The 26,671-nt window shown below is 46.8% G+C and overlaps 1 protein-coding gene across 3 annotated transcripts in view; it reads right to left on the reverse strand.

The window, feature by feature from the left end:
* LOC101941295 (tyrosine-protein phosphatase non-receptor type 11-like) overlaps window positions 1-26,671 on the reverse strand; it is an 84,542-nt gene that overhangs the window by 30,737 nt on the left and 27,134 nt on the right. The window contains exon 2 of one of the 3 annotated variants that reach the window (XM_042852869.2): window positions 25,638-26,364. The exons of the other annotated variants lie outside the window; for them this stretch is intronic. Coding sequence (XP_042708803.2) covers window positions 25,638-25,645 — 8 coding nt within the window. The 5' untranslated portion in view covers window positions 25,646-26,364. The remainder of the gene's footprint in view (window positions 1-25,637; window positions 26,365-26,671) is intronic. 3 annotated transcript variants of the gene reach the window in all.

Genomic DNA, 26,671 nt, shown 5'->3' on the forward strand with positions numbered 1-26,671 from the left:
CCCATCCCTCTCTCCTCCCTATCGGCGCAGACACAGAAGACTGGAAATATACGCATTAGCTGGGGGAAGGGTACAGTGTTTCTTTCTAACTTCCAAATAGCAAGACCTAAAAAAAACCTCTCTACCATCAATGACAAGTGGAAAGCTGAAGGAAATGAACCCAAGTGCTTAGAAGAGGACAGTAGGGTTCTGAAAATGGGGGGGGGGGACGGGGACGCGCAATCACATACAGATGCTCTATACAGGAGATGGGCAAACTATGGCCAGTGGGACCATCCTGCCTGACCCTTGAGCTCCCAGCTGGGGAGGCTAGCCCCCGGCTGTCTCCCCTCCCTCGCAGCCTCAGCTCGCCGTGCCGCCAGCGCTCTGGGTGGTGGGGCTGCGAGCGCCTGCCGGGCAGCCTGCCGGGCAGCGCGGCTCTGAGAGCCGCCGGCCTGCTCTAGACTGCGCGGTGGCGTGGCTGGCTCTGGCTGGGCGGCGCGACTACCAGTCCTGGTGCTCTGAGCAGCATGGTAAGGGGGTGGGGGTGGGATTGGAAAAGGGGCAGGAAGTCCCGGGGGGCCTGTCAGGGGGTGGGGATGTGGATAGGGCAGTCAGGGGACAGGGGGGTTGGATAGGGGATGGGGTGGTTAGGTGCGGGGGGTCCCGGGAGGGGGCAGTCAGGGGACAAGGAGCAGGGGGGTTGGATGGGTTGGGGGGCAGTCAGGGGGCGGGAAGTGGGAGGGGGTGGGGGCCAGGCTGTTTGGGGACACAGCCACAGGCCAAAAAAAGTTTGCCCCCCCTGCTCTATACACTTACAGACCAAACAATGGCAAATGAAAAATCAAACCACATCTCCTATCCCACTCCCCCAGCAACAACAGGGTTTTTTCTTTAGCACAAGGTGGTGCTAAAGAAAAAAATAGGGAAAATAACAGTTCTAGGTTTAGTCCTAACTCATGGGGGCCCTATGAAAGCAGTTAAGAAGCAGGCCAAAGACTGTTGCCTTCAGTCAGTTTGGCCCAACGTATGACAGGCCCATTTGTGGTATTCATTTAAGGGTTTGTGTGGGTGTCTTAAGATGGAAAAAAAAGGGGGGTGAAAAAAACCAAAACCAAAATAGCACAAAAACACCAAAGCTCTAATGCTACCTCGTAGCCACAGATCCTGAGCAAGAAGCAGAGGATCAGACCTTCAGAGTTTTCTACTCCGATTCTGCTGCCCGAGTGGTAGTGGTTAGAGAGAGGGTAGAGGGCCCTCCCCATCTGGGTCTGCTGCCAGATCAGGGAAGAAGGAGAGGGGAGCCTGTGATGTACTAAGGCTGCACAGAGCCCTCATGAAAGGAGGGGATTTTTAAAGGGAAAAAAGCAAGTGCTAACTAGGCCAATGAGCAGGGTTGCCCCCATTCATCCCTGTTTTGAGGGAGCCGTCCCAGATGAAATGGCTCAGAGGTCCCAGTTGTTTGCACCCCAGATTCAGCAACCCTACTCATGAGCTTAGTCGAGGCCCTGGCCAGTGAGGCGATGTGTTTAACAACAGCATTAACCACATGGTGGGTGGACACAAGTCAGGTTTAGACCTGGGTTGGCCACAAGTTTTGTTAGAGCTGCAGCGCGGCCAGTGCCCCGGAGAGAACCCAATTTTCCAGGTGACAATACTACACCTGTTCCTAGAGAGTATCAGACTAACTCAAGAGGCACAATTTGCGTTACAGCTGCTGTCAGGGACTGAACAGGCCAAGGAGACAGAGCTACCCTTACACCTCCAGGAGAGGGTCGAGACACATTGGCAGGGCATTATGGGGGAAGCTTGCCCTGCCACTGCCTGTGTGAGGGAGCCCCCGAGGGCCTAATTTTAACACCTCTTTTAAAGTGTGTGAGTGACCCATTGGCCAGTATGTGTCCCGCTATGCACAACCCACAGAGGATACGGGTCTGGTAAAGCATGGAGACTATTAAAAACTAGCCCAGTCCTCAGCATCAGATGATAAAGAAAGCAGAGAACACAGCAGGATGCGGGAAGCTGTTTTGAGTGCTATTCAGAAGTGCCACTGGTGTCAGTGTATGTAGATCATAGGGAGTACCAGTGAAGAAGGGTTGGTAAAAAGGAGACTACTTATGCACAGGGGACAAGGTTTCATCATCATTTAGATTATTTTAATTTCATCTCAGGTTCAGTGTCAAGTCATTTACTGACCTCAATTCTCATGGTATCAATCAGTACCAAAATCCCTTGATGGAACTACAAGACACTGGTGCTTCCCCCAGCCCAGCACAAGATAAAGCCTTATCTACACGAGAGCAAAGATTTTTCCGGAAGTGACCATTTTTGGGTGCTCAGTTCAACACTCCTTAAATAAGGCTTGATTGTCTGAACGCACTGAACCTGCGTTCTGAAAAACGAGGCCCCTTTAAAAGCATCTCAAGTTGCATATCTAAGAACAAAATTGGTCACTAATATCTTGACCTAGCATATTAATACGTATTAGTTACAAGGTCTTAGCTAGCAAGCTCTAATACACCTTTAAGCAGGTGAGTTGCTAGAATATTCCTTGCATTCATCTTAAACGACAGCTAACTGCACAGAAATGTGAAGCGGTGTCCTTCAAGGGTTTGCTGTCACAGTAGACGACAAGAGCAAATACAGAGTTACGAACTGACCAGTCAATCATCCCCCTCATCTGGAACCAGAAGGACACAATCAGGCAGCAGAGACAAATAAAAACAAATACTATACAGCACAGTACTGTGTTAAACGTAAACTAGTAAAAAAATAAAGGAAAATTTAAAAAAGGATTTGACAAGTAAGGAAACTGTTTCGTTTACATTAAGATGGTTAAAAGCAGCATTTTTCTTCTGCATAGCAACGTTTCACACTGTATTAAGTCAATGTTCAGTTGTAAACTTTTGAAAGAACCATCATATTTTGTTCAGAGTTATGAACAACCTCCATTCCAGAGGTGTTCGTAATTCTGAAGTTCTACTGCACTGCACTCAGGCTCCCCTTCCACTGACAATGGACAATCTCGGAAGAGACCTCACTTGGGAGGAGAGATTTGCACTACTACTCTAAACAAAGTGACTCCAAAACACAAGACCTCATTCTCAAATCAACCATTTAAAGTGAAATTGGGGTCTTCACAAGAAGGGCAAATCTGGGGACATTTAATAAGTTAGTTTATATGTAGGGCGCTAAGCCAGATAAACCTCACAAACCTCCTGTCTGGCAGGAAATCATCATCATCTCCATTTCACTGATGGGGAAAGTGAAGGACAGAGAAATGTCTTGCCCCTGTGTTTGTGTGCGCGTGCACGAGACACACACACATGCACACAGAAAAAATTAAAATGAATGTAACATTTGCTCGACAATTAGGGCTATTTCTCCCGACTGAAATGCTCTTTTGGAAAGGGGGGAGAAGGGGGAAGTTACATTGTAACTGGTCCAAAAAAAACACGTTGAAAACAGGGAGTGGAGGCCAGAATCGGAACCGTTTTAGAACCTCATACTTCTGAGACCGCAAGCAGCAACTCCCCTTTTATTATACTGCCACGGGCAGAAGCCAAGTACTTAGTATTCTATAAAGCTGCTACAGCCAGAACAACAAATGGCTCTAATGGAGTTTAATGGAGCTCGGGGACAAGGCAAAGTTGCGAAATGTCATGGATAGTGTTTTAGCTGAGTGCCTAATGACAAAGATGAGCTGTGAGCGTTGGGCAGGATTTCTTCTCTAGCTAAATGCATCACAGGTAACTCTGGGCTACACGACTTTACATGCATATAAACAGTCCCTACCAGGCCTGACACCCATGAACCTAAGTGTGTTCTGATACCATCCTAGTATCCAAGAGATCAGAACTTCAGGGAATACAGAGGTCAGGATCGGGATATGGGTGTGATGTGTGGTCATACTGCCAGTATCTCATGTTTCACACACACCCACACCCCTACCTACAAAGACAAGGAGTCCAGTGGCACCTTAAAGACTTACAGATTTATTTGGGCATAAGCTTTCGTGGGGAAAAAAAGCACTTCTGCAGAAAGCTTATGCCCAAATAAATCGGTTAGTCTTTAACGTGCCACCGGACTCCTTGTTGTTTTTGTGGATACAGACTAACACGGCTACCCCGATACTGACACCTACAAAGGTCTCTGTATCCCACGATTAATATTTAAATCCTAGCAGGTTCTTGGCTAGAGCCATATTTTTGATGTCACAAACCAGGGCACCTGTATTAAGGTGGTCACTGACGGCAGGAGGAACAGAGATGCTGTGGGAGCCTGTTGAGTTAAGGGCAGGAAAGGGTCTCATTATTGTTATGGGGGAATGACAGGATGGTGGCTCAGGGGCAGAGAGATGCCCAGTATCCTCTAGTTTTCCAGTCTCTTCCTCCACCCCGTATCAACTTGGCTTCCTTGGGCCCACGGCAATGTTCATTAGCATCTGTTTCTTTGGCTACTGATTCTCAGTGCACTATGGCAAAGAAATGTGGGCCTTTCACATGCACACCCAAAATTGGAACAAGGCTGTCAGGAACAGAGGACGAGGTGGCGCCTGAAGGGGTCAGGTTTGGGGCTTGTCAACTTGGGTGACATCTCTCAAAAGCTAAGCAGAACCTAAAAAGCCAAGATGCTTCCCTACTGCTTGGAAAGAAGTCAATACAAACATCCATGCACACACCCCGCTGTGTTTAGTGAGCACGAAGCATGAAACCTAGGTGGTCCTCATAAACAGAGGCAGGAAAGGCCAACTTCCGAGTTCAGTAGTGGAAGAATCTCTTCCAAACATTAGTAGGTTTACAGACCCTCACTGGGTGCTAAGAGAAAAAACAAAGCCTCCCCCGGAGGTCTCTCCTTCTGAAGGCTACGTGCAGAAGGGAACGATTTGTTGAGAACTGCCTTGGGATAGTTCTCTGGCCCAGAAACGCAGCTAACTGCAGACTCGCCGCACGAAAGCGACTGTTTCAAGTACAGATGGTTATCACAAGGGTATCCCCACTCGGTAGTTCCCTTTCCTAAATGCAAAGTCTTTGTGAAGGACACTCTGCACGTGTATGAATAGCTGTGCAAAAACTGAGGGCTCACTGGTTCAGTTCAAATACACATTCCAAACCAAACCTTTGACAGGGCTGAAACAAATGCAGGTGACTTAATTCCCAGCTATCCACCCAATTTGGGGGGGGGGGGGGCGGTCTTTAATTTTCGGGTTCAAGGTTGGCCCAGAAGGCCAATAACCTCTGCCCTGACAGGAAGCAAGAAGTATTTGAATGAAGTCTTGAAAGAAAGCTGCTTCTAGGGAGATCCCCAGCTTCATCTGACAACACCAGAAGTTACCGTAGTTTCTTTTTCCCCAAAATGACCCATTATTGGTGCAGGACTGGCTAGGGAACCTTGCATGCAGCCCATGAGGGCTAAAAATGGGAAAGTCACAGCCTCCCAACAGAAGAGGAGATTTCCCTCTACAACTTGAGACAGTGGATTTAAAAAACAGAACAAAAGCCAATAACTAAAAAGGTCATTCATTCAAGCGTTCTTTAATTATGAATATAGATCTCTCTCTCTGAGACACACACTCACACTCTCTCCCCCCCCCTTTGGGAAGGAAAGCACAAGATGAAAGTATGACTAGCGTAACATTCTTCAAGTAGGTCCATTGTTTTAGTGAACATGAATTGCATAAGTGACCCACTGTAAAATAAAACATGCGGTGCAACTATTCAATTGTTTTTGCTTTTGTGGAACTGGGTCAGCCTTAAGAGACTTTGATCTCCGTTTTCATTTAAAGTAACAATCATCATTTTTGTATCTGGAGCTGAAATCTTCTCTAGACAAGTCTGCTTTTCTACAAAGAAATGGAAGATTTCCTCCATGGTTCACCCGAACCAAAAATACAATTTAAAATAAAAAACAAACAAGCACTTTTCAGGAACCCAAAGATCAACAATGGAAGCGGCCCCAGGAAATTTGTAAAACAAGACAGGAAACGAGACAAGTTAAACAGCACAAGAGCCAGACTCCCAGAAGGAAGTTACTCAGGCCTTTCTGCAGGGAAGAAGGCTATGAAAGCCTGATTCAGTTTGGACAGGAATTGACACAGTAATGCAGCGAGAGATGCTCTCTGTTTAAATGTAAAGCCAGGCTGACTAATGCTCCAGCCCTCAGTCAAAAGGAGAAAGAGGTTTGACAACCACAAAAATGCCAGAAAGCCCTCTGTGAAAACCTGGAATGACTAACCACCTGGTGAACACGAGACAACCCAGACAACCCACATGATACATGCAACACTTTCCCTTGAGGCAACACAGCTGAGTCTCAACTGCTCTTGTGAGGTCAGGATCTTACTAGCTCTTCCTCCTGCACAGACTGCGTCTACACTAGCCTTTTTCCCGAGGCCTCGTTCGCACCTGGGACTAGCCCCAATTCAGCTAGGGGTGGACCACCACCTATGTAGCTGCACACGGGCTGACCCTAAGTCTAGACAGGGCCGGCTCCAGCCACCAGCCGACCAAGCACGTGCTTGAGGCGGAACCTTGTAAGGGGTGGCCAATCTTCGGGTGGTGGGGCAGCGCTCAGGGGGTTGTTTGGTTGGTTCTGTGGGGCAGCGCTCGAGGTTTTTTGTTTTTGTTTGTTTCGGCGGGGCAGGGTGGTGCTCGGGGGGGGGTTGTTTCGGCGGGGCAGGGTGGCGCTCGGGGGGGGGGTTGTTTCGGCGGGGCAGGGCGGCACGATGCTTGGGGGGGGTTGTTACGGCGGAGCGGTGCATTTTAAAAAAATTTGGAGGGGGGGCCTTGGGGCGGCAAAAAAGTTAGAGCCGGCCCTGAGTCTAGACAAGGGCCAACTGGAGCTTGCAACCACTGAACTGGTTAGGGCTTACCCCAGTTACAGGTAGGAGCAAGCCTTAAATTGGTACAAACCCCAGGATTTACCCTACTCATAAATGAGGATAAACCCGAATTAGTTCAATTGCTTCAAACCCTGCCTTAGCCTCGGCTACACTGGAAATACTACAGTGGCACCAATGCAGCGCTGCATTGAAGCCGCTGAGGCCAGGTCTACACTACAAAGTTAGATTGACAGAAGCTGCCTTGTGTTGACCTAGTTGTGCACATGTTTGTACTTAAACATGACTCCCACCAACACGAGTTCTCCATTATGCCAACATAGTAACGCCACCTGCCTGAGCGGTGTCGAGCCCGGTCAATGCACTGAGGTTGACGCAGCATCAATGCAGACACTGCATTCTCTCTCTCGACCCCATCAGTCCTCCAGCCGCTGCACCATAATGCCCAGCGCTGACTCCTATGGTCACAATTGTGAACTCCACTGCCCCAGGGTGACCGAACACCCCCCCCGTGTCGCAAAAAATAGTTCGCCCCCTTTCCGAGACACCCAGCGCAGAACATTTCCTGCAGCCCTAGTGATGGGAAAGCAGAAGTGTTAAGACTAAGGCTGCCAGGAACAAAAAAAAAATAATGAAATTTACATCTTGCTCAGAAGGGAAATCTCACAGCTCCATATGCTGACTCAGCCATGCGTGCACACAGCCCTCCCTTGCACACACAATCCTCCCTCAAGGCACCAATCAGACCATCTACCCCCATGACAGCTAGGATCACACGCAGAAAGCTGGTCGTCATTGATAAAGGGTGGAGGAAAAAGCATCATGTTTTTGGCTTCATGCTCATGAGATTCACCACAATGCACAGGAACCAGCACACAGCATATGCCCCACTTAAGCCCTCCAGTTAAAGCCTGTAGATAGGCTGCAGCGTAGCTGAATTCGAATGACAGTTTCAGGAAGTTATGGAGGGGCCAGACAAAGGTGGGGTGGAGAGGAAAGAGGTCAGAAATCAGACTTAATTCCTAATAGCAGAAGACATTAACACTCTATAATTGTTAAAACACAAGTTGTCTATTTTGACATGTGATGTTGACAAAATGAATATCCTTAAATCAAACCAAGTTCTCAAACAGCCTTTTTTGTTGTTGTTGTTGTTGATTTGTTTTTAAATCTTTGCCTAGCTGCAAATTTCAATTATCCACGGAAATATTTTGTCAGCTTGTGTGTGGTGAAATCCACATTTACTGACATTTACCAGTAAAAATCTACTCCTTCCAAGCCTACCTACAGGGAAATTTGGGGTTGAACTTGAGCTGGTAACAAGTTAAAAGCAGCGTTGCCAGGTTTTCCACAGTTATTTTAACTCGAGTCAGCTAACCTCCAGCGAAGACATACTCTAACTCTGGCACTAACAAAAGACTGAAAAACTTACTTTTATTGAACTATGTTGTGGCAATAATATACAAGTTCTAAGTCAGCAAGCTCTCATCTGGAGGGAGGAGAAAAAAAAACAACAACGATCAACCCTTGTTACAAATTTTTTTTTTAAAAAGATTGACACCAGCCATAAAAACACCTCCCTGTCCATTTTCAAATTTCCTGAAACTAAATCATCAAAAACCACATCATCCACAAACAGATTGAGACTCAAGAATTAGTTTTCATCTCTCTATTATTATAAACGGAGTGATTCTGGACATTGGCTCACCCCAAAATAATTGAGAGGTGGGTGTTTGGTTTGGACCCTGCTTCTAAAAAAAAATAAAAAATGCTGACATAGACAAAGCTTTTTTTATTATTATTAAATAGCCCTGTGGAGGTCTGGAGACCATGCTGAAATAGCTGCATACTCTAAATGGTTTCCAAGAATCAATGTTATTTAAAAATCTATTTTGCAAAGAAAGGGAACTTGGAAAACAATATGTATCCAGGTTGAAGTCTTCAACGCTGCTCAAAGGGGTTTGGATGCCCATTTCCCATTAAAACGGGATTTAAAATCCCACTCTATTTTAACTTGCCTACAAATGGTGGCGTTTGCAGTTGTTTTGGTCCCAGGCCCCGAGAGAAACAAGGTGGGTGAGGGAACATTTTATTGGATCACTTATTCTGGTGGAAGCAGCAAGATTTTGAGCTTCAAAGAGCAGTTCCTCAGGTCCGGAGAAGGTAACCAAAGTGTCCAAGCTAAACACAGGATGGGACAGATTGTTAAGCAGAAGGGAGTCACACGTGCTGTAGGAGACCACTTACAATGAAGTGGTGAATTAAGGGTTAGCAGGCAGGAGGGTGTGTTACAACAGCAATTGCCCACTTCATTTCACACGGTTTTACCTCACACTCTCGCACAACTACACATGGCTTAGGCTCCCAGAACAGAGTTTAAGAGGGACAAACTTTGTGTGCACCCCTCCAGACGCGATTTGCACCCAGATGAAAAGTGACACTGGGAGACCCAGAGGAAAGCGCTGTCTTGTTGGGCCTGCTCCTGTGAGGAACAAAGTGCATCCTGTAAAGGGCTCAGCACCCGCAGTTCCCGTTGGGAACTGGGCAATGAAGGCATTCTTTCGTAGGGCTTGTCTACATCGGAAAGTGAATGTGGATTATGGTAGAGTGTGAATTTAAAGCTCTACAGCTGTTCCTAATAACTCCACCTGTGGACACTTATTCCAGAACAAAAATGCCTTGTTCCCACTGGGTTACCCTTAATGGGAACAAAGTACGCAAGCAATTCTATGTACAGAAAAGCCTTTAGGCCTTGTCTAGGCAGAGGAGTTGCACCACTAGAGTCTCGTTTACATGCAAGTTAGGTCAACATAGCTACGTTAAAAAAAAAAAGCACACCCCAACCAAGGTAGTGATGTTGACCTAACCCCCAGTGCAGCTGCAGCTATATTGACAGACGAATGCTTCTGTCAACCTAGACACCATTGCTCAGGGAGGTGAAGCCCCCACACCAAACAGAAAAACCCCTTCCATCCGCACAGGCTGCATCTACATTACAGGGTTATGCAACACTACTAAGATGGCAGCGTCTCTGGAGTGCACACAAGGTTTAGTGTCCCCACACATGTCTTTCTCCCCCCTAATCAACTTTCCCCCAGGTCAGAATAGTGCCCAAAATATCTGGTGCTTTCCAAATGAAAAAAAAAACAAAACAAAACAAAACAAAACCCTCACAATCAGGAGGTTTTTTAAGCAATAAATGCTGGATTCTTTATTTCCTCTGTGTTTTGAGTCTTTAGGTCACATTTTCTAGCTTTTTTCCCCACAACCACAAGGGCGTGAAACTCTCCCCCCTCTTCCCCCCCCACCCCCCACAATGAAAGCTGAGATTCTCAATTACTTGACTCCAGCAGCTGGGGCTTTAATATCAAATATTGCAAGACAAGGGATTAAAAATAAAATCCCTATCATGTCAAGTAGCAACACTGAACCGCTAATCAGTGTGGGAGAGCAAATAAGCAAGATGTTCGGGAAACAGAAGTCATCGTGAGTACACAACGCAGAGCAGCATGGAGGTCGTGTGTCATAGTTTGGGGTTTAAGACCTCTTGCACAAAGATTTGTTGATACAGAGATGGAAATAAGCAAGCAGTTTAATTCAGTATCATTGAGGGAGGCGTGGGATGTGTGGGTGTCACATTTGTTGTAGTATATTAAAGCTCAGTGTTTTAACAAAACTGGGCATTGACTGTACCGTAAATGCTGCGTTTGCTTTGAGATGTTTCCATACATGTAGATTAGTTGTTTCTCTCAATAGTATGGTAATAGCGGTTCTACATAAAAGCGCGCCTGCATATAAAACATTTCCTAAACCTGATAAGACAAGTCTGCCTCCTTTGCTCTTTCTAGTCTGGTTCAATTCAAACCCCTGTCAGGAGAATAATTATACCAACCCTAGCCTAAAGGGAGTGTGTTAAACAAACACATCCAGCAAATAGGGTCAGTTTTACATACAGGTAAATATTTTCCATTTTCCCAAAGCAATCAGCATCCAGACAGCTAAGCATTCCATTGCACAGCACTTAAAGCATCCTTTAGGGAACAAGTCTTACAGAACTTAAGGGAAACAGAACATTTGGATTGAATTTTGAAACCAGCATCTACAGTTCTATAGCAAGGATAATGTTGCTTTATCGTTCCACAGGATTTGAAAGTCATTTCTATAGAACTCTGTTTGTTCTAGACCTATCAATTCTATAGGGCTTTTCCACAAGGGATACCATATACATGTACGCAGAATAATGTATTACTTTAGGCTGGCAAGTTATGTACTGATTTGATTTCAACAAAGTCATAGGTATGCTTGGAAGGATTCGATTTTTATTAATAAACGTTTGTAAACATGGATTTCACAAACCAAGGTGACATCGATACTCAACATTTACAGATAGGCAGAATATGCAAAATGTTGCTTGAGAACTTCTTGGATTATAATTCAAGGCAATTTACTTCATACATTTAGACACATGATGCTGCTGATGTGTTTTAACAGTTATAAACTATTAACTGTTTGAATCTCAACTTCGGTCATTAAGCCATTATGGTCTGACTCCCACCTCTCCGCAGTCTGACACATGCGCGCGCGCACACGCTTCCTGCAACGGTGGGAGTTTAAATAGTGAAAAGACAGAAAAAATGCTTTAAAATATCAATATTTTTCCATCAAAATTATTGAATTCTGCCGAGCCTAGTCCTAGAGATCAAGGTGCAAAAGGCCCACCACCAGATCAGCCCATCCAACCTTCTGCGTATCACAGGCCACTGACACCCCTGCAGCACCCACACACTAAATCCAATAACCAGAGTATTACAGCCCCCAGGAGACTAGACTATTATTTGCCACAGGCAGAGAATAGGCAGAAGTGAGGTACACCAATGCTTGAGGACCCCGGAAGTAGCCGACTATTGTTGAGAAAACTGTGTACTGTAGACACGGCCTTAGCCAACTCACAAGAAAACTTTTTACAAGATGATTTTGAAAAAACAGAGTGTGGCTTGCTGCCTCTCCATAATCCCCCGGCCCTCTGGTCACTAGTACAGAGAGGGCACTTGGGTTTTTAAACAGTCTCACCTTCCTACCTTTGGCTCAGAGCTGGTTTTGATGACAAACAGGGAAGGACTCCAGTGACAAGTCCACACTAGTGCTCCCACTGGTACTAGATCAAGGGTGGTAGAATTCGCAGCACTGATGAAAACTGGATGGGCAGCACAGATTATAGTCCTGTGCAACATCACTACCAAGGTCCTCTGAATCTTGCTCCAACAGACAGCAGTAAGGGGCTGATAAATGCGGAGTTATATATGCACACGCCACAAGAAAAAAAAAACAACAACAACAACAACAACTCATGAACAACTGGTTGAGACATCTTTGGGACAGTCACTAACTCCCAAGAAAGGGCAAAAACTTTAAAATTTGTTTTGCAATTCACTTGAGAATTCACAGTCTCAACCCAACCGTAACACTTTGTCCTTCTACAGATCTTCCATCCCGGGATGTCAAAGTGCTCTACAATCTAATCAATTTCATCTCACAGCCCACCTGTGAGGCAGGAAAGCATTATTCCTCCCCTATCCCCACCAATTTTGAAGATAGATGAGCAGATTCACAGAAAAGCAAAGGGACTTGCTGAAGATCAAACAAGTCTGTGGCAAAGCCCGGGACAGAACCCAGATCTCCTCATGCCCAGTGCTGTGGTTTTACCCCAAGACAATCTTTCAGTCAATTTCCCTTTCCAGCCTAGTTTGTTAGCAGGGTTGAAAGCACATACTCCACCGTAGACAGCTAGGACATTACCTAGAGGCAAAGACTCTTATAATGACTAGCATTCTTCACTGAGCCTTTTGTTTATATACAGCTAAACCTCTATAATTGCACTCAGGTTAATAATCAGCCAAAAACTTTCACACAATCACCCTGTGGAACTCATTGCCACAAGAGGTAACTGAGGCCAAGAGCTTAGCAGGATGCAAAAAAAGTGATTGGCTAAAAAAGGAATATTTAAACACACACCAGTAAGAATAAAAAGAAAAGCAAAAAGGGAATTTTAGAAGGGATATAAACGCTCATGCTTCAGGGCAGAAGTCACTCGCTCATTAACTGGGTCAGGATGGAAATTTCTCTGGGGACAAGTTATCTCCAAACTGCTTACTTCACGGTTTCTTCCACTTTCCTCTGAAGCTGAAAGGACTAGCCATGACTGGAGATGGATACTGGTCTACCTGGACCACAGGTCTGATCAGGTATGGCAAGTCCTATATTTGTAGAAGCCAGTCTACTCTGGTACCTTAGGGGGCTGCTGCAGATGCCCAGGTGTGTGCATATTTCCAATTGCTAGCTGCACCCTGTAACCAGCGGTAGACTTTCCATCAGCCCGGTGACAAGAACTGTACAGATATTTTCCATGTAGTTTTGAAGTAGCTGGTTAGTGTACACACTCAAAAGGGACTTCCCCAGAGAAACACTGCTCAGTTACATGATGAGTCACTCCTGGGCAAAATGCTTCATACTGAGCCCTCTCCTCCCTCCCCATCTATATATGGTCAAGAAAAGGTTGCGTTAAACCCTTCCCCGCTGCCAGGTCCACAATGCATTGCTTAGCAATAGTGGTGTCCAACAGAACGGCCATTCGGATGAATGGGATAAAGGAGGTTAAAACATAAGTAACGTGATTTAGTCATAACAAGCATCAAATAGCATTGAAAAAGCACGAGCCCTATTTGCCTTTTGGTCCTTTAACAGCAGCTATCGGGTTCACTCCAACATTATACATTTAAATAAACAAATACCCAGCTTTTCTATAGCGCTTTTCATCAGTACATCTCAACATGCCTCTCAAAGGTGGTCAGTATCTTTATCCTCATTAGATCCCTGCAAACCAACCCCCACCCAACTACAAGCGTCACGTCCAGGCTGGGCTGGCTTTCCTCCTCCTACCAGCGGGTTCCCACTGCTGCTCCCACTCCTGTGAGCTGCCACCATCTCGCTGCGTGCGGTCCTGAATGAACGTGCCTGCCGAGGGATGGCAGCATCTCATCCCGCAGCGTGCAGAACACCGCATGGGGCACGGATGGCAGGAGGGGAGCACACAGCCACGCCAACCCCGGGCGAGGAAAGAGACGACAGTGACTCAGGGTCAGCGGGGAGCGGTCAGGCTAAAAAACTATTCAACCCTCTCAAACTTGGGTCTGGGCTTTTAAAAAAAAGAAAAGACCACCACAAGCCTGAGCAGACAACTTGTAAAATGAGGATTGATGGGGAAACTGAGGCACAGAGGGGTGAAGCAACTTGCCCAAGCTCACCCAACAGGCCAATGGCAGAGCTGGGAATAGTATCCAGGTCTCCTAAACCCAGTAATCCAGTGCTCTATCCATCAGGCCATACTCCCTCCCCCTTGTTTCTAGAAGCGAATCGCATCCTTATCTTGGGGAAAAGATGAGCTTACCCACCAATCGGTTCTCTGCTTCTAATGCAACCACCACCCTGATAGCCGAGAGTCATGTTCCACAAACTTAGCTGTCAGCCTTAGATTAGTCTCTTGGTGGGTTTTTTCTGTCTCTCTTTTTTTTTTAAAAAAAATCAGGTGCTCTGTTTCTTATTGATCATTTCATATATTTTACATGCTCCTGATCAAAGTCTAGTTGAGTGCTTAACTCCCGTAGGCTCCTTATTTTTGAAGGGGTGAACTGGGGAATGGAGGAGGGTAGGGCGTGTTCCTCAAACCCCTAGTTTGGCTCAGCATAGGGTGGGAAGTCGGAGGGTTTGGCTGTGAAAACTGCCACAGCCTCTCTCAGATAAGCTGCACGTCAGCTGAAAAAAAGTCACCATCCTCCTTCTTCCCAGACAGGTCCCAGAGATACAGCCAAAAGTACAGGTAACATGTTGTATAAAGAACCCAACCCACTCATTTAGGGAAGTCAAGACAGCAAATAACTGAAAGGGGAGGTTGATCCCGAAGCCAGTGGCGTTCCTCTGGACTGACTGAGCATAACTGGAGTCTTGTCTGTTTGGTGGGGAGGTTTGTCCACCATGGAGCTGCACTACTGCAACTTATCCCAGTTTGAATCCAGGATAAGCCACTTCAGGTGCCCCCCTTAAAAACAAACAAACAAAAAAAACAGTGCAACACATCTACACTAGGGCTTTGCACGAGCGCAGTTATACCACTGCAAACATCACCAGGGTGGAGAAGCCTTGATAATCCAATTTGGTTCATAGTAAACAGCTTGCATAGATTTGGGCAGATTTTTCACACTCCCTACGTAATTTGAGCACAAAAGTGTTATGGAAAGCTAATACAATTTGCTCTCTTAAATCACTTGGGCACAGTTGAAAAACACAGTCGCATTACATGGCAGTTACGGGAACTCCGCTCCCGACTCCAGTAATACTTCTCATTTCTCTAGCACCTTCCACAGAGGGTCTCAAAAGCACTTTAGAAACCGTAGCAGATTCAGGCTTACAACTTCGCTTCACAGTGGGGAAACTGAGGCACGGGTAGTTAAGGGGTTGATTTTCAGAGGTTCTGAACTCTCACAGGCTCACTAGCTTCAAAATTAAGTTGTACGTGCCCAGCACTTCTGAAAATAATCAGGTGCGTAGGTCATATCTACACACGAAACTTGCACCAAGTTCAACTAAAACTGGTTAGGATATTGCTTTAGTAATACCAGGGCAAACCTCTGCATGGACACTTCAATCAATTTACCCCACACCAACTTCAGTGACGTTAATGTAAGTAAGAGCTTACTCAGTCCCACAGCAAGTCAGGGGCAGAGCTAGAAAAACAGAACCCAGGAGTCCTGGCTCCTAATCTCATGGTATCCACTATATAATCATTCTTGGCTTTCTGTTTCTCTTGGAAGGTCACCACCAGTTTTTACAAGAAACGTTCACATGCCGCCACTGTGACTTCACGTGGTAATGGAGAACAAGTTTATTTCACTATCAGAGTCGGGCTTCAGGGGGGAAGCAGGCAGGAGGGGAGACCCGGCAGTTCCGTTCTGAGCAATTGCCAACCTTGGAGTGGGTGAAGTCACACGGTGGTTGTTCTCTGGCCTCGTAACACCCTCAGGGTTGCGATACTGGGCTAGATGCACAGCTGTTGTAAATTGCTCATAATAGCTCAAGTGTTATGTCCACTGAGATTCCCACTCATACCCTAAGGTTTTGCACCCATTCCCTCCTGCTCTCCTCATTCCCTTTGCTTTGATCATGTCCATCCTTTCTGTCCCTTGCGCCTGCTCTCACTCGCATGCCTTCTTCCACATGGAACAGCATCCCTCTGGTTATGCACCAAACCTTTTCCTTCAAATCTCTCCCCCGAAAAGCATGCAGCTGCATTTTCCATGCAATGCCCACCTTCCTTCAAGTTAAACGGGAATCTCATGCATTATTTGTGTCAGCCCTACTTTGCGTCTTAATGAGATGAAAGACGCACATCAGGACAGGACCATGTCACCACGGGGCTGTACAACACTAAATGCCTAGATGGGACTCATAATTAGCAACTTATTAGGGTTGCACATTAGTACATGGGTTGTGTGTGTGCGCACACATTCAAAATTTCAGTGCGATTCTGAACCCCAGAACTTCCACACCAAATAATGCAATCTTTTGCCATGTTTTTGTATGAAAACTGATCTGTGTCAGAATTGACTTCTGAGGGTTGAAATCTCTGCTTCAAAAAGTTAAATTAAGTTGTGAATATTTCACCCAGCCCTGCAGTGGAAATAGGAAATTAGATCAGAAATAAAGCTGCTGAGATCTATACACACAGCATTACACAATTATCTCAATTGTCTCAATAATGCTCCCTTTTAGGAAACAAGTAACACTAATATATAACTACTGCTTTATCCCACCCAAATTAAACCCTTATTTGACAGTGTCCTGCAATGACATCTCCATGGGCAGACCCACAGCTTAATAAAGTCCATCTGTGGAGATGCCATTGCAAAAGTAGGCCTAGAGTCCATAGCATTTGCATTGCAGTAATTCCCAGAAGCCCTAGCAGAGATCAGGGCCCCCCCTATGCAAGGCACTGTGGAGACACACAGCCCAAGAACCCTTGATGCAAAGAATATACACTTTAAGGAGACAGAGAGAGGCACAAAGCGGTGAAGTGACATGTTCAAGGGCACACAGCAGAGCCAGGATTAGAACCACGTCTCCCAACTCCCAGTTCAGCACCGTATCCAGCAGGTCATGCTGTCTCTCTAAACCAGGCCTGGTTTCTGCTAAGACCTGCCCCCCCAGATTGTCCAGGCTGAACAGAAGAGCACATAGGTTTAAGCGTAGGGTCCCGACTGCGTCTTGAAGGCCCAACATGCTTGTTGCAAATGAACCCTCCTGACCACCCTCGGCCAACTTTGGGTCCACACACACCCACGCTCAGCAGGAAAGCCACTCTGCAGGAGACAGCTGTGTGCAGAGTTCACATATCTAAAGAAGGCTCTGATCTAAGAAGAGAAGAGTCAGAATCCCATCACATGGTCACCCCTTACCTCCCTGGGGAAATCTGAGATTATTAACCAGGTCATCAGCTCAAAACTCGCGAATGGCAGAGAACAAGTTAAGGAGTGGAGAGAAACCGCAAGAACAGGCTTTCCCTTTGCAGAGAGTATTTGGATTTAAAGTTTACTAATCAGAATGACAGCCACTCACGCTCCTGGTAAGTCTGGATGGAATTGTCAAACAAACAAAGGCCACGTGCTTATGCTTTTTAGGGGACTGCTAGTTGGACAGATGGTTGTGTGACACAGGCAAATAGGAACCGGGATATGAGTGAGCTCTCTTCTCATTGGTGACCTGAGCAAGGACTTATTTCAACTCATATCCCAAGAGATGGAAGGCGAGTGCACTGAACCACCTGGAACATCTTTGCATTGACCAGACAGCCACACACCAGAGGGGTGGAAAGCAGGGGGGAGAAAGGATGGTGATCACGAGGTTCAGGCACCGGAATGGGATACGGGGAATGAACTCACGTTCCCAGGTCTGCCGCAGACTCCTTTTCCCCGGCGACCATCTGTCACTACAGCACCTAGTGCACAAGGAGGCCCTGATGCTTGCAGGCACTAGCAGCTACTCTAAGGGTACGTCTACATAAGCCGCCGGATCAGCGGGCAGCAGTCTATCACGTCTAGTCTGGGCACGATAAATCGACCCCCGAGCGCTCTCCCGTCAACTCCTGTACTCCCGCGGTGAGTAGGTCTAAGTATGTGGACTTCAGCTACATTATTCACGTAGCTGAAGTTGCGTAACTTGGATCTATTCCCCTGCCCAGTGTAGACCAGGGCTAAGACATCTACCGGCACCCTTTGAAAATTCTCATTCACACTGAACAGCTGGGTGCAGCTGAGTGCTCAGCCCTTTAAAAAAAAAAAAAAAGTAAGTCACTTATTTATTTAGGAGCTTAAACGTAGGCATCCGTTTTGGGAAACCCTGACTCTCCCCACTGCCCTCCCCCTCGCTCCACTTTATTGATCCTTGCTATGGTAACTCTGGAGCCAACCGCTCCAAATACATAAGGCACCATCCCATAGCTGGGGTGAGCCAACCCTAAAAGCAACAGTCTTTAAAGATCACACATCTACAAGCACGGTAACGCAGCTGACCTGAGTACGGTTATGCGCAGACACCTGCAATCGAAAAGTCAGCCTTGACTTTGCTAAAAATGCAGCAATTTACACATTTCCCCCCTCTCCTCCCATGTTTAATTCCCGCAGCTGGTCGGAAAGCAAAGGAAGCTTCAGCCCCTCCTAAGCCCCAGGTCAGCAAAGTACTTCTGCATGCCTGTAGTCCCACTGAAGTCATTAAAGTTAGGCATGAACTTAAGTGCCTTCCTGAATCGGAGCTCTTGTCACAGGTGCCGAGAGCCTACAGCTCCCATTTACTTCCACTGGAAAAGGCAAGGCTGAGCCCCCCTGGAAAAAAGAGAAATCAGACCCAAGTTCTTTTCTACCCCAAGTGTTAGAGTCCTCGTGGCTACACTGATTTCCCGAGTCCCCGTAGTGGAAATCGTTTCAGCAGTAGAGATTAGACTAGGTCCTAGGCAAAGCTAAGCCCAACGCCCTCTGGAAAGCAGCTTTCCTGCTAGACTCTGCCCTGAGCTCATACCCTGAACCCGAGCGCGCTGCATATCACAGGGACTTCCTCACAGCCCATCCCACGCCAAGCCACAGCACCGATGTGGACAGCCTCTTTCAACAGTTTTCTTCCCTCCCCCCCAGATAAAAAGCCATGAAGTGACAAGGAAGGGAAGCAGCTAAAAAAAGACGTCCTCTACGGAGGAGAAGGATGACGACCGGCTCCGGGAACGCAGCGAACTGCATGGCACGCAGAGATATGCTGACGCACTGGGGCTTGCAAGACCCGCTTTGCCTCCACATGCACACACAAAAAAAAACCCCTGAGATGTGTACACAAATATAGGTGCACGGAGGAGGTGAAAATAATGAGATTTCCCATGTATGGGAATCAGCACATACCCACACATTGATCTCTCCCTGCCATGGGCCAGGAAGCAGCTGTGATGCACCCCATGACCACTGCCACAGCCCCCCCTATCTGTATGGCCTCACAGGTGTACACACAGCTGGACTCAACATGCCCCTCCCAAACGGACTGGTGCCAGTGTATGAGGCTACCTGCAATGTGATGGAAAGGTGTCCATCGCCCTAGTACAAGGCAGTGTTCACAGAGTTTTAGCTCAAGGAATGACGAGTCACCATCCATCTTTAAACCCGAATGTCTAGCAGACGCCCCTGCTCTGGGCAGTAGCTCCCGGGGTAAGATTCTAATGGAGCATTACTAGTGAGTCTCTGTTCAGGGGCAGCTCAGACAGGTAGCCCAACGTCTGGTTCATGGAGCCTGTAACACTGAGCTGGAAGCCTCACAAGCGGCGGCTAGTTTCCAGCAATGTAGCGAGAACAGCCTGTCCGACAGGACGGCAGAGCTTCTATTTCCAGGCCCCCACGAAACCTGGAAATGGAAAAGCTGCCACAAAAACGGCAGCGGACGTGGCAGGGGAGGGAGATGCTAGGGCTTCCGTGGAGAGTCATTCTAGAAACGGGCAGAGGTTTAGTGGCACAGGCGCGAAACGGTACGCGTGCGCCGACGCGCTTGTGGTTACGTGTACGTCTGTGCATGCCCGCTCAACGGTCCCATTAAACTGGGCCACGATGACCAACGCAACAGCCCGTCGGTACTGCGCTGCTTAGCGTCACAACTACAACCTGCAACAGGTAATTCAGGGACAGCGCTAAGCTGCACCATAAGGGGTCCCAGCTGGTCTCTGGCCAGAAAGGGAAGATGGCTCAAGATGGGGCAGGAGGAGGAGAGTGGTCAGATTCCCAGTATCCCAAAAGAGAAGCTTTCCCCTACCACATGCAGAAAACACACCCCATCTTTGAAATGAAATGTTATGGCCGCTTCTGCATTCAGATACAAAAGCCCCGCACTATAGTGCCTATAGAAATCTAGCAAAGCCCATTCCATTCTCCCCCCCCCTCCCACACACACACACACACTGCACATTAGCATGCATTTCTAACAATACCTGCTTCACCAGATGTTGATTTATGTCGGGGTGTACATGCTAGAAGTCTGATTATGATATGGTGAAGGAAACTATCCATACAGTGCTGTCAAAAGCACACAGCAAACAGCCTTCTTGCTAATTTCCCCGAGTTCTAATGTTCTCTGGTGGTATCTGTAACTAGGGGAGGTGCAGCATTTGCAGACAGACATCTTCTCTTCACAAGCTGTCTCTTTAATTTCCTGGGGACACGGTGAAGCGTCCTCAGGGTGGGCTTTGAAGGCACTGCTTTGAGTCACACAACGCACTTTATCAGAAACTGGCTCTGAACATACCTTGATGTGTCCGTTTTGCCCACTCCCTTTCAGGTGTCACCTGCTTCCACAAGGGATGTTTTGGAGATGGAGGCCGGGGTATAGTATCCGACAGCAACTAACAAGGACTTTTGCTCTGCATTTGATGAACACAATCTCTCCAACTGTACCTGCTGTTACTGATCAGATCACACCATGACAAGTCTCACTTGGGAGTTCGGTTTACACGGCAAGCAGGCAACCGATGTGTCAAGCGGGGAAGAAATTGTAAATGGTTTCCCAAGCCCCTGGACTCAAATGGGGAAAGGGGAAAAGCTCTGTAATGGCAGGTTTAGTTTCCCCCCTTCCAAGCCACTAGAGCAGCACCTCACGGCATTCAGCTGCAGGGAAGGGCTATAGCACTGGGGTTCATGGTGTTGTTCTCCCCGATGCATCCTCACAGACAAGTGCACTTAGTCGTGACACCTGCCTGGAGAAAAGTATCAGTGTCCTGGGCCACACAAGACCTGGCGTGTTAACAGCCACTGCATGTAAATCCGGCAGCGACGTTTCCCATCTCAAGCTCTAAAATTAGAATCAGTGTTTCCACCCCTTCGCCACATTTGATTAACCCGAAACCTGGGTCAGCCGCTTAGCGAGTCACTTGTGTGAACATCACAGAATCTCCTTCACATCACAGGCTTGCACTCAGACTTGAGCTTTCGTTTGGCGCCTCGCTAGATCATAGCAGCTGGATGTTTGCACTCAGCACTGGTGTAAAAACATGGATACGTCCACCTCAAATTTGGTGAAGTCTTAGGACTCTGACATTAGAGGGATTAAAGGTCAGGGAGTGCCAGTCGGCCAGATGGGTCATTTGGCTGAAGCATCCCATCTGTGCCTTCACCTACAATGCAAACTCCTAACTAATTAGATGAAATCTTGGAGTCTGGTTCTTAGCTGGTGCTAGTCAGCATAGCTCCACTGAAGTCCTCTACACCAGCCAACGATCTAGCCTCCAGCAGATACGTCTAGTGAGTGCAGTCATGCTATGAAATGTTTGAGAAAGGTGTGGATGGGGGAAGTGGGGAGGCCCACCAAGCATTCAGACTAAGCAAACAGTTTATTGGGGGTGGGAAATGGGGAGAGAAAGAACAGCTCCCCATGAGCAAGCATACACATCACTGAACCCACTAAGAGTTGGCACTAATTGGCAACCCTATTGTTAGTCTCTGCAGAGACGACCCAATGGGCTATGGAGACAGAGCTCATTCTTGTCCCCTAGAGGTGGCCAGTCTAGGTCAGGGTTGAGATGCATCAATGGGGCAGCCCATGCTGTCCCTGTGCTCAAGGTGAGATGAGGGCTTTAGTCCCTATGACCAGCCATCCGGTACTTTTCACATCAGGAACTCACACAGAACAGGCCACAGGTGGGACAGCAATGAGCACAACTGGACCTTTCATTGGTACCGGAGCAAGTTTTCTCCACATCTAGAGAGGCTATTCGGACCCCCAGACTGAATGTACATAAAGCAATGTCCATGTCCGCAGGCCATCAGCTAGCCGGGGGGGGTTCTCAGGAGAAGGACCAGCTTCCATCTCTGACAGCCAACTGTCACTGTGGCTCTTCCCATGGGATTAGGGCAGAACGCTCCAGAAACGTGGGGGTGGATTATACTGCTGCAGAAGTGTGTGTGTGTGTGTGTGTGTGTGTGTGTGTGTCTGTCTCTCTCTCTCTTTAAAGGACACTGCTTTAAGAACGTGCATCTTATTTCTCCCCTGCCAGACACAATGTAGCCCACTCCATCCATTTAGCTAGTTAGCATACAAAGCAGATATTTTTAACGTGAACCCAGGTTCTTATCCATGCCGGTGTTCCCAAGCACTGCACGGCTACGTGCAAAGATGGATGGAAAGTGACCTAGGAGAGGAAGGATAGGTCCGTTGTTATGGTGATAGCTTGGAGGCATGGGAGACCTGGGTTTGTTCCCTTGTTCTGACACAGGCTCCCTGCTGTGACTTCAGACAGACTAGAAGTGACTTGCCCCAGTTAATAATAGCAATTCCCTGCCTCATAGGGCTGTTGAGGGAGAAAAAACAAGGACTGTGAGGTGCTTAGTTCAAGTGTAATGTAAATACCCAAGACAAATAGATCGAGAGGCATATAAGTGGATGGCGAGCCAGGTGTCTATTTGTAGACAACTTTTGCAAGTGGAAAAAGATGTCAGATTCATACCGGGGTTTTGATACCTTGCTTCCTTCCTCTCTTCACCCAACACACAGAAAGCCTGGACCTCTATAGGCAATATGTGAACTAGGGAGACTACAGGCTTCCTGCATTAAATGTGTTTTAAGGATGGATTTCAGAACTTAGATGACTTGCACACTGCATACCACCAAGAAAGGCTGCTTGCTAGACTACAGTCCAGACTTTGTATGTCAATTGTGCAATGGATAGACCGTGACCGACAGGAGCAAAAAAGCAAAAGGGAAAAAAAGCTCAACCCAAGGGAGTTTTGGAGAGATCATAGGAAGAAGCCATGGCTTTGTTTGACTCTAGACGGGGTCCCCTATGAAGGGGAGAAACTGGTCTAATGTAGCCCAGCCCAAATGTATAAAAGAACATTATATGTCAGTAGAACAGCGTAGCATCATACGCCACCGTATTAGTAGGAAAAGAATTACAGCGGAGATTTCAAAGCAGCCTAGAGGATTTAGACCCATCATCCTTTAAAATTAATGGAGGGGCAACTAAATCCTCAAATATCAGAGGGGTAGCCGTGTTAGTCTGAATCTGTAAAAAGCAACAGAGGGTCCTGTGGCACCTTTGAGACTAACAGAAGTACTGGGAGCATAAGCTTTCGTGGGTAAGAACCTCACTTCTTCAGATGCCACTTTAAAGTGATCAACCACCCATAAAAAAAGCTGAGGGAATAATTTAGCTGATAACGTTTACCTCTTCCTGTTTGCAAGTTGTCCACAAGTATTTTGTAATTTAAAATTAGATATTCAAAATTACTGGCCAAATAAAACCCATCAACTCTCCAATCTGCAAGTTTCTGTATTATTATATTGTATTACATTATACACCAAGTAAACTTCATATCCCCAATAGAACTGCATTTCCATATCAAGCTAAGGTGGAACTACACAGCTGAGAGACTAAATCAAGCATCTCATTTAATTATTGGGATATTTACCAGCCTGTATGTTACAGATGCTCTTGTTCCCATTGTAATTAAGTTGTGTACACACCTGGCAGAAAGTTGGGGCATTAAAAAAAAGTGTGTCACCAGCCACCTACGAAACTGCTTGGTTGCCACCTGAGTGACACGTCCCATCGTGGAGCAGCAAGTTATTGGTTTAGCTGCTATGACCCGATGCTGCATTCTGCTTCAAGGTAGGAGCCGAGACTCCGGGAGGCAGGTGGTGAGAGGGAACGAAGTGGCTTTCGCAAGGCACTAAACAATCGATTTTAGGATGAGCTAATGAGAACCTTGGGTCGCTCTTATGGTAGAATGGACAGCAGGTTAACTTCCTGAAAAGTAACCACAGTCCAGACCTCTAAAGAGAGGGTTCTAATCCATCCACACCCAGATCATACCAGTAATTTTGGAGTAAAATCTAAGCATGCTCAGTGTTCTGTTCTGAGGCGAGGGTCTATGCCTGAAAAGCTCAATTTCACAACGATCCGGCTGCATTTAGCAGATTCAAAGTGTGGCTTCAGGAACACTCAAATTTCTTATCCCAGCCCACCTCTCCCCCAAGTAAATTTAGAGAGCGTAGTATAGACTTGATACACACACTTCATCCACTCTCTGATAGAGAGAGTTTTCCCCTTTCCATTCGATTTCGCTCACTCGCAGCGGCTTTCACAGTTTAAGTTGCTTTGGGTCTCAACTAACTTTTTTCTAAACTGCCCTTGTGAGGACTCTTGAGTTTCTTCTGATGCATTTTATGAGTATTTGAAAAATTCAGTCATACACATTCAGCCCTTTGAAGCAGCAAAGCCCATACACAGGCACTGTGGTTCATCATTAAAGAAAATGAAACTTGACTACAGTGCATGGCTAAGTGTTCTAAACAAAGGCACAATAAATGCAATATTGCTACAAAGTAATAATACATATGCCATTACATACATGTTAGATCACACACACCGCAAGTGCCTCAGGGCAGGGACCACCTCTCCCACATGCTGTACACCAGTGGTTCTCAACCAGGGGTATGCGTACCAGTGGGGCTACACAGGGGGCTTCCAGGGGGGACATCAACTCATCTAGATATTTGCCTAGTTTTACAACAGGCTACATAGAAAGCACTACCAAAGTCCGTACAAACTACAATTTCATACCGACGATGACTTGTTTTTACAGCTCTATATACTATACACGGAAATGTAAGTACAATATTAATATTCCATTGATTAATTTTATAATTATATCGTAAAAATGAGAAAGGGGGCAATTTTTCAGTACTAGTGTGGCTGACACTTTTGTATTTTTAGGTCTGATTTTGTAAGCAAGTAGTTTTTAAGTGAGATGAAACTTGGGGGTACACAGGACAAATCAGACTCCTGGAAAGGGGACAGTTATCTGGAAAGGTTGAGAGCCACTGGCATACAGCACCATGCACCCCATCTGTGCTAATCATACAAATAAAGTTGTTCACGCACTTTCCTAAACACTAGTAAAAAAAAAAAAAAAAAAAAACACAGGGAAAGCCAAGCATCTGAGACACCGTTTCCACTGCAGAAATCTTATACCTCCAAGGAAACGAGGACCTGCTCATGGACAATAGTAATTATTTGCATTGCAACAGTGCACACACCATGCTAACTGCTGGTCCATTTGCACAAGTGGAAGAGATTATAGGATCTGAGCTACATATAATTTATACAGTCTTCTCCCTTTTGCTTTGCTCTGACTCAAGAGCATCTTCTTTCTTGAAACACAGACGCTACAGACGCAGAGAGCCATTCTCCTACCTCACCATAGCGGTCAAGGCTCGCCAGCCCCAGGAGCGTATGAAGTCCTTAGTCCACAAACCACAGGGCAGCTCAGAGCGGAGGCAGGGTTGTAAGGCACAAGAGGTGGGACTGTTCAGTAGAGTTTGCTGTTCAATAGAGCGCCAGCCTCCGAGGATACTAGAGGTTTGGCCAAGGTGACAGAACTGGAGCAGTTTCGAATGAAGAGGGGACAGCTGAAGTTATTTATTAAAAACCAACCACCACTCAGCTTATTCTGGACAGGAGAGGGGGTGGAGAGAAGAAAAGGAAGTCATCTCGTTCTCTTATCAGCGCAGAGCTGGCAGCTGTGAACGTAATGTTTAGAAGGGGCGGGAGGGTGTGAACACCACAAACAACACTTATCTGTCTAGTTCAAGGGCAATCGATGAGCGGCCTCCCGGCCAAACGTGGAGCGTGCAACTCCTGCATCAGGATGGAATTTCCCAGTGTACCCTCCTCTCTTCTCCTTTATAGAGCCGGGGCTACAGAATTCAACAGCGATTCCGCTCCTGCTAGGGGACCCGACAGGGTAGGTCCAAAAGAACCAGCAAAACTCCTCTCCATTGCCTGTCCTGTATGAAAGATGGGCTTGTGGTTCAAGCACTTGTGCCAGGACTTAGGGAACCTGGATTTACTTCCTGCCTGTGCCAGAGACTCCCTGCGGGACATCGGGAGAGCCGCTCCCTCTGCGACCCCGTTCCCCCATCTGTAAAACAAAGATAATAATCCTTCCTTTGTCTGCCTTGTCCTCTTACACTGCAGCTGCGAGCGCCTCTTACTGTGCGTTTAGACACAAAAGGGGGCTTCACTGGGCTCCTACAACCCACAGAGCCACAACCCGGCTGCTTCCGTCTCTCCTGAACTATATAGGACTCTTGCTCATGGGCTGACACCGCAAAGCTCCCTTGTTAAGTGCTATAACCCTACGAGGCAGGTGGAGGGCTGGTGCAAAGAGAGGCTGGATGCTGAGAGATTAGCCAAGCAAGCATTTTGGTCCCTTTAAAATTCTTGCT

The sequence above is a fragment of the Chrysemys picta genome, chromosome 21, assembly GCF_011386835.1.
Source record: "Chrysemys picta bellii isolate R12L10 chromosome 21, ASM1138683v2, whole genome shotgun sequence".
NCBI classification, from domain to species: Eukaryota; Metazoa; Chordata; order Testudines; family Emydidae; genus Chrysemys; species Chrysemys picta.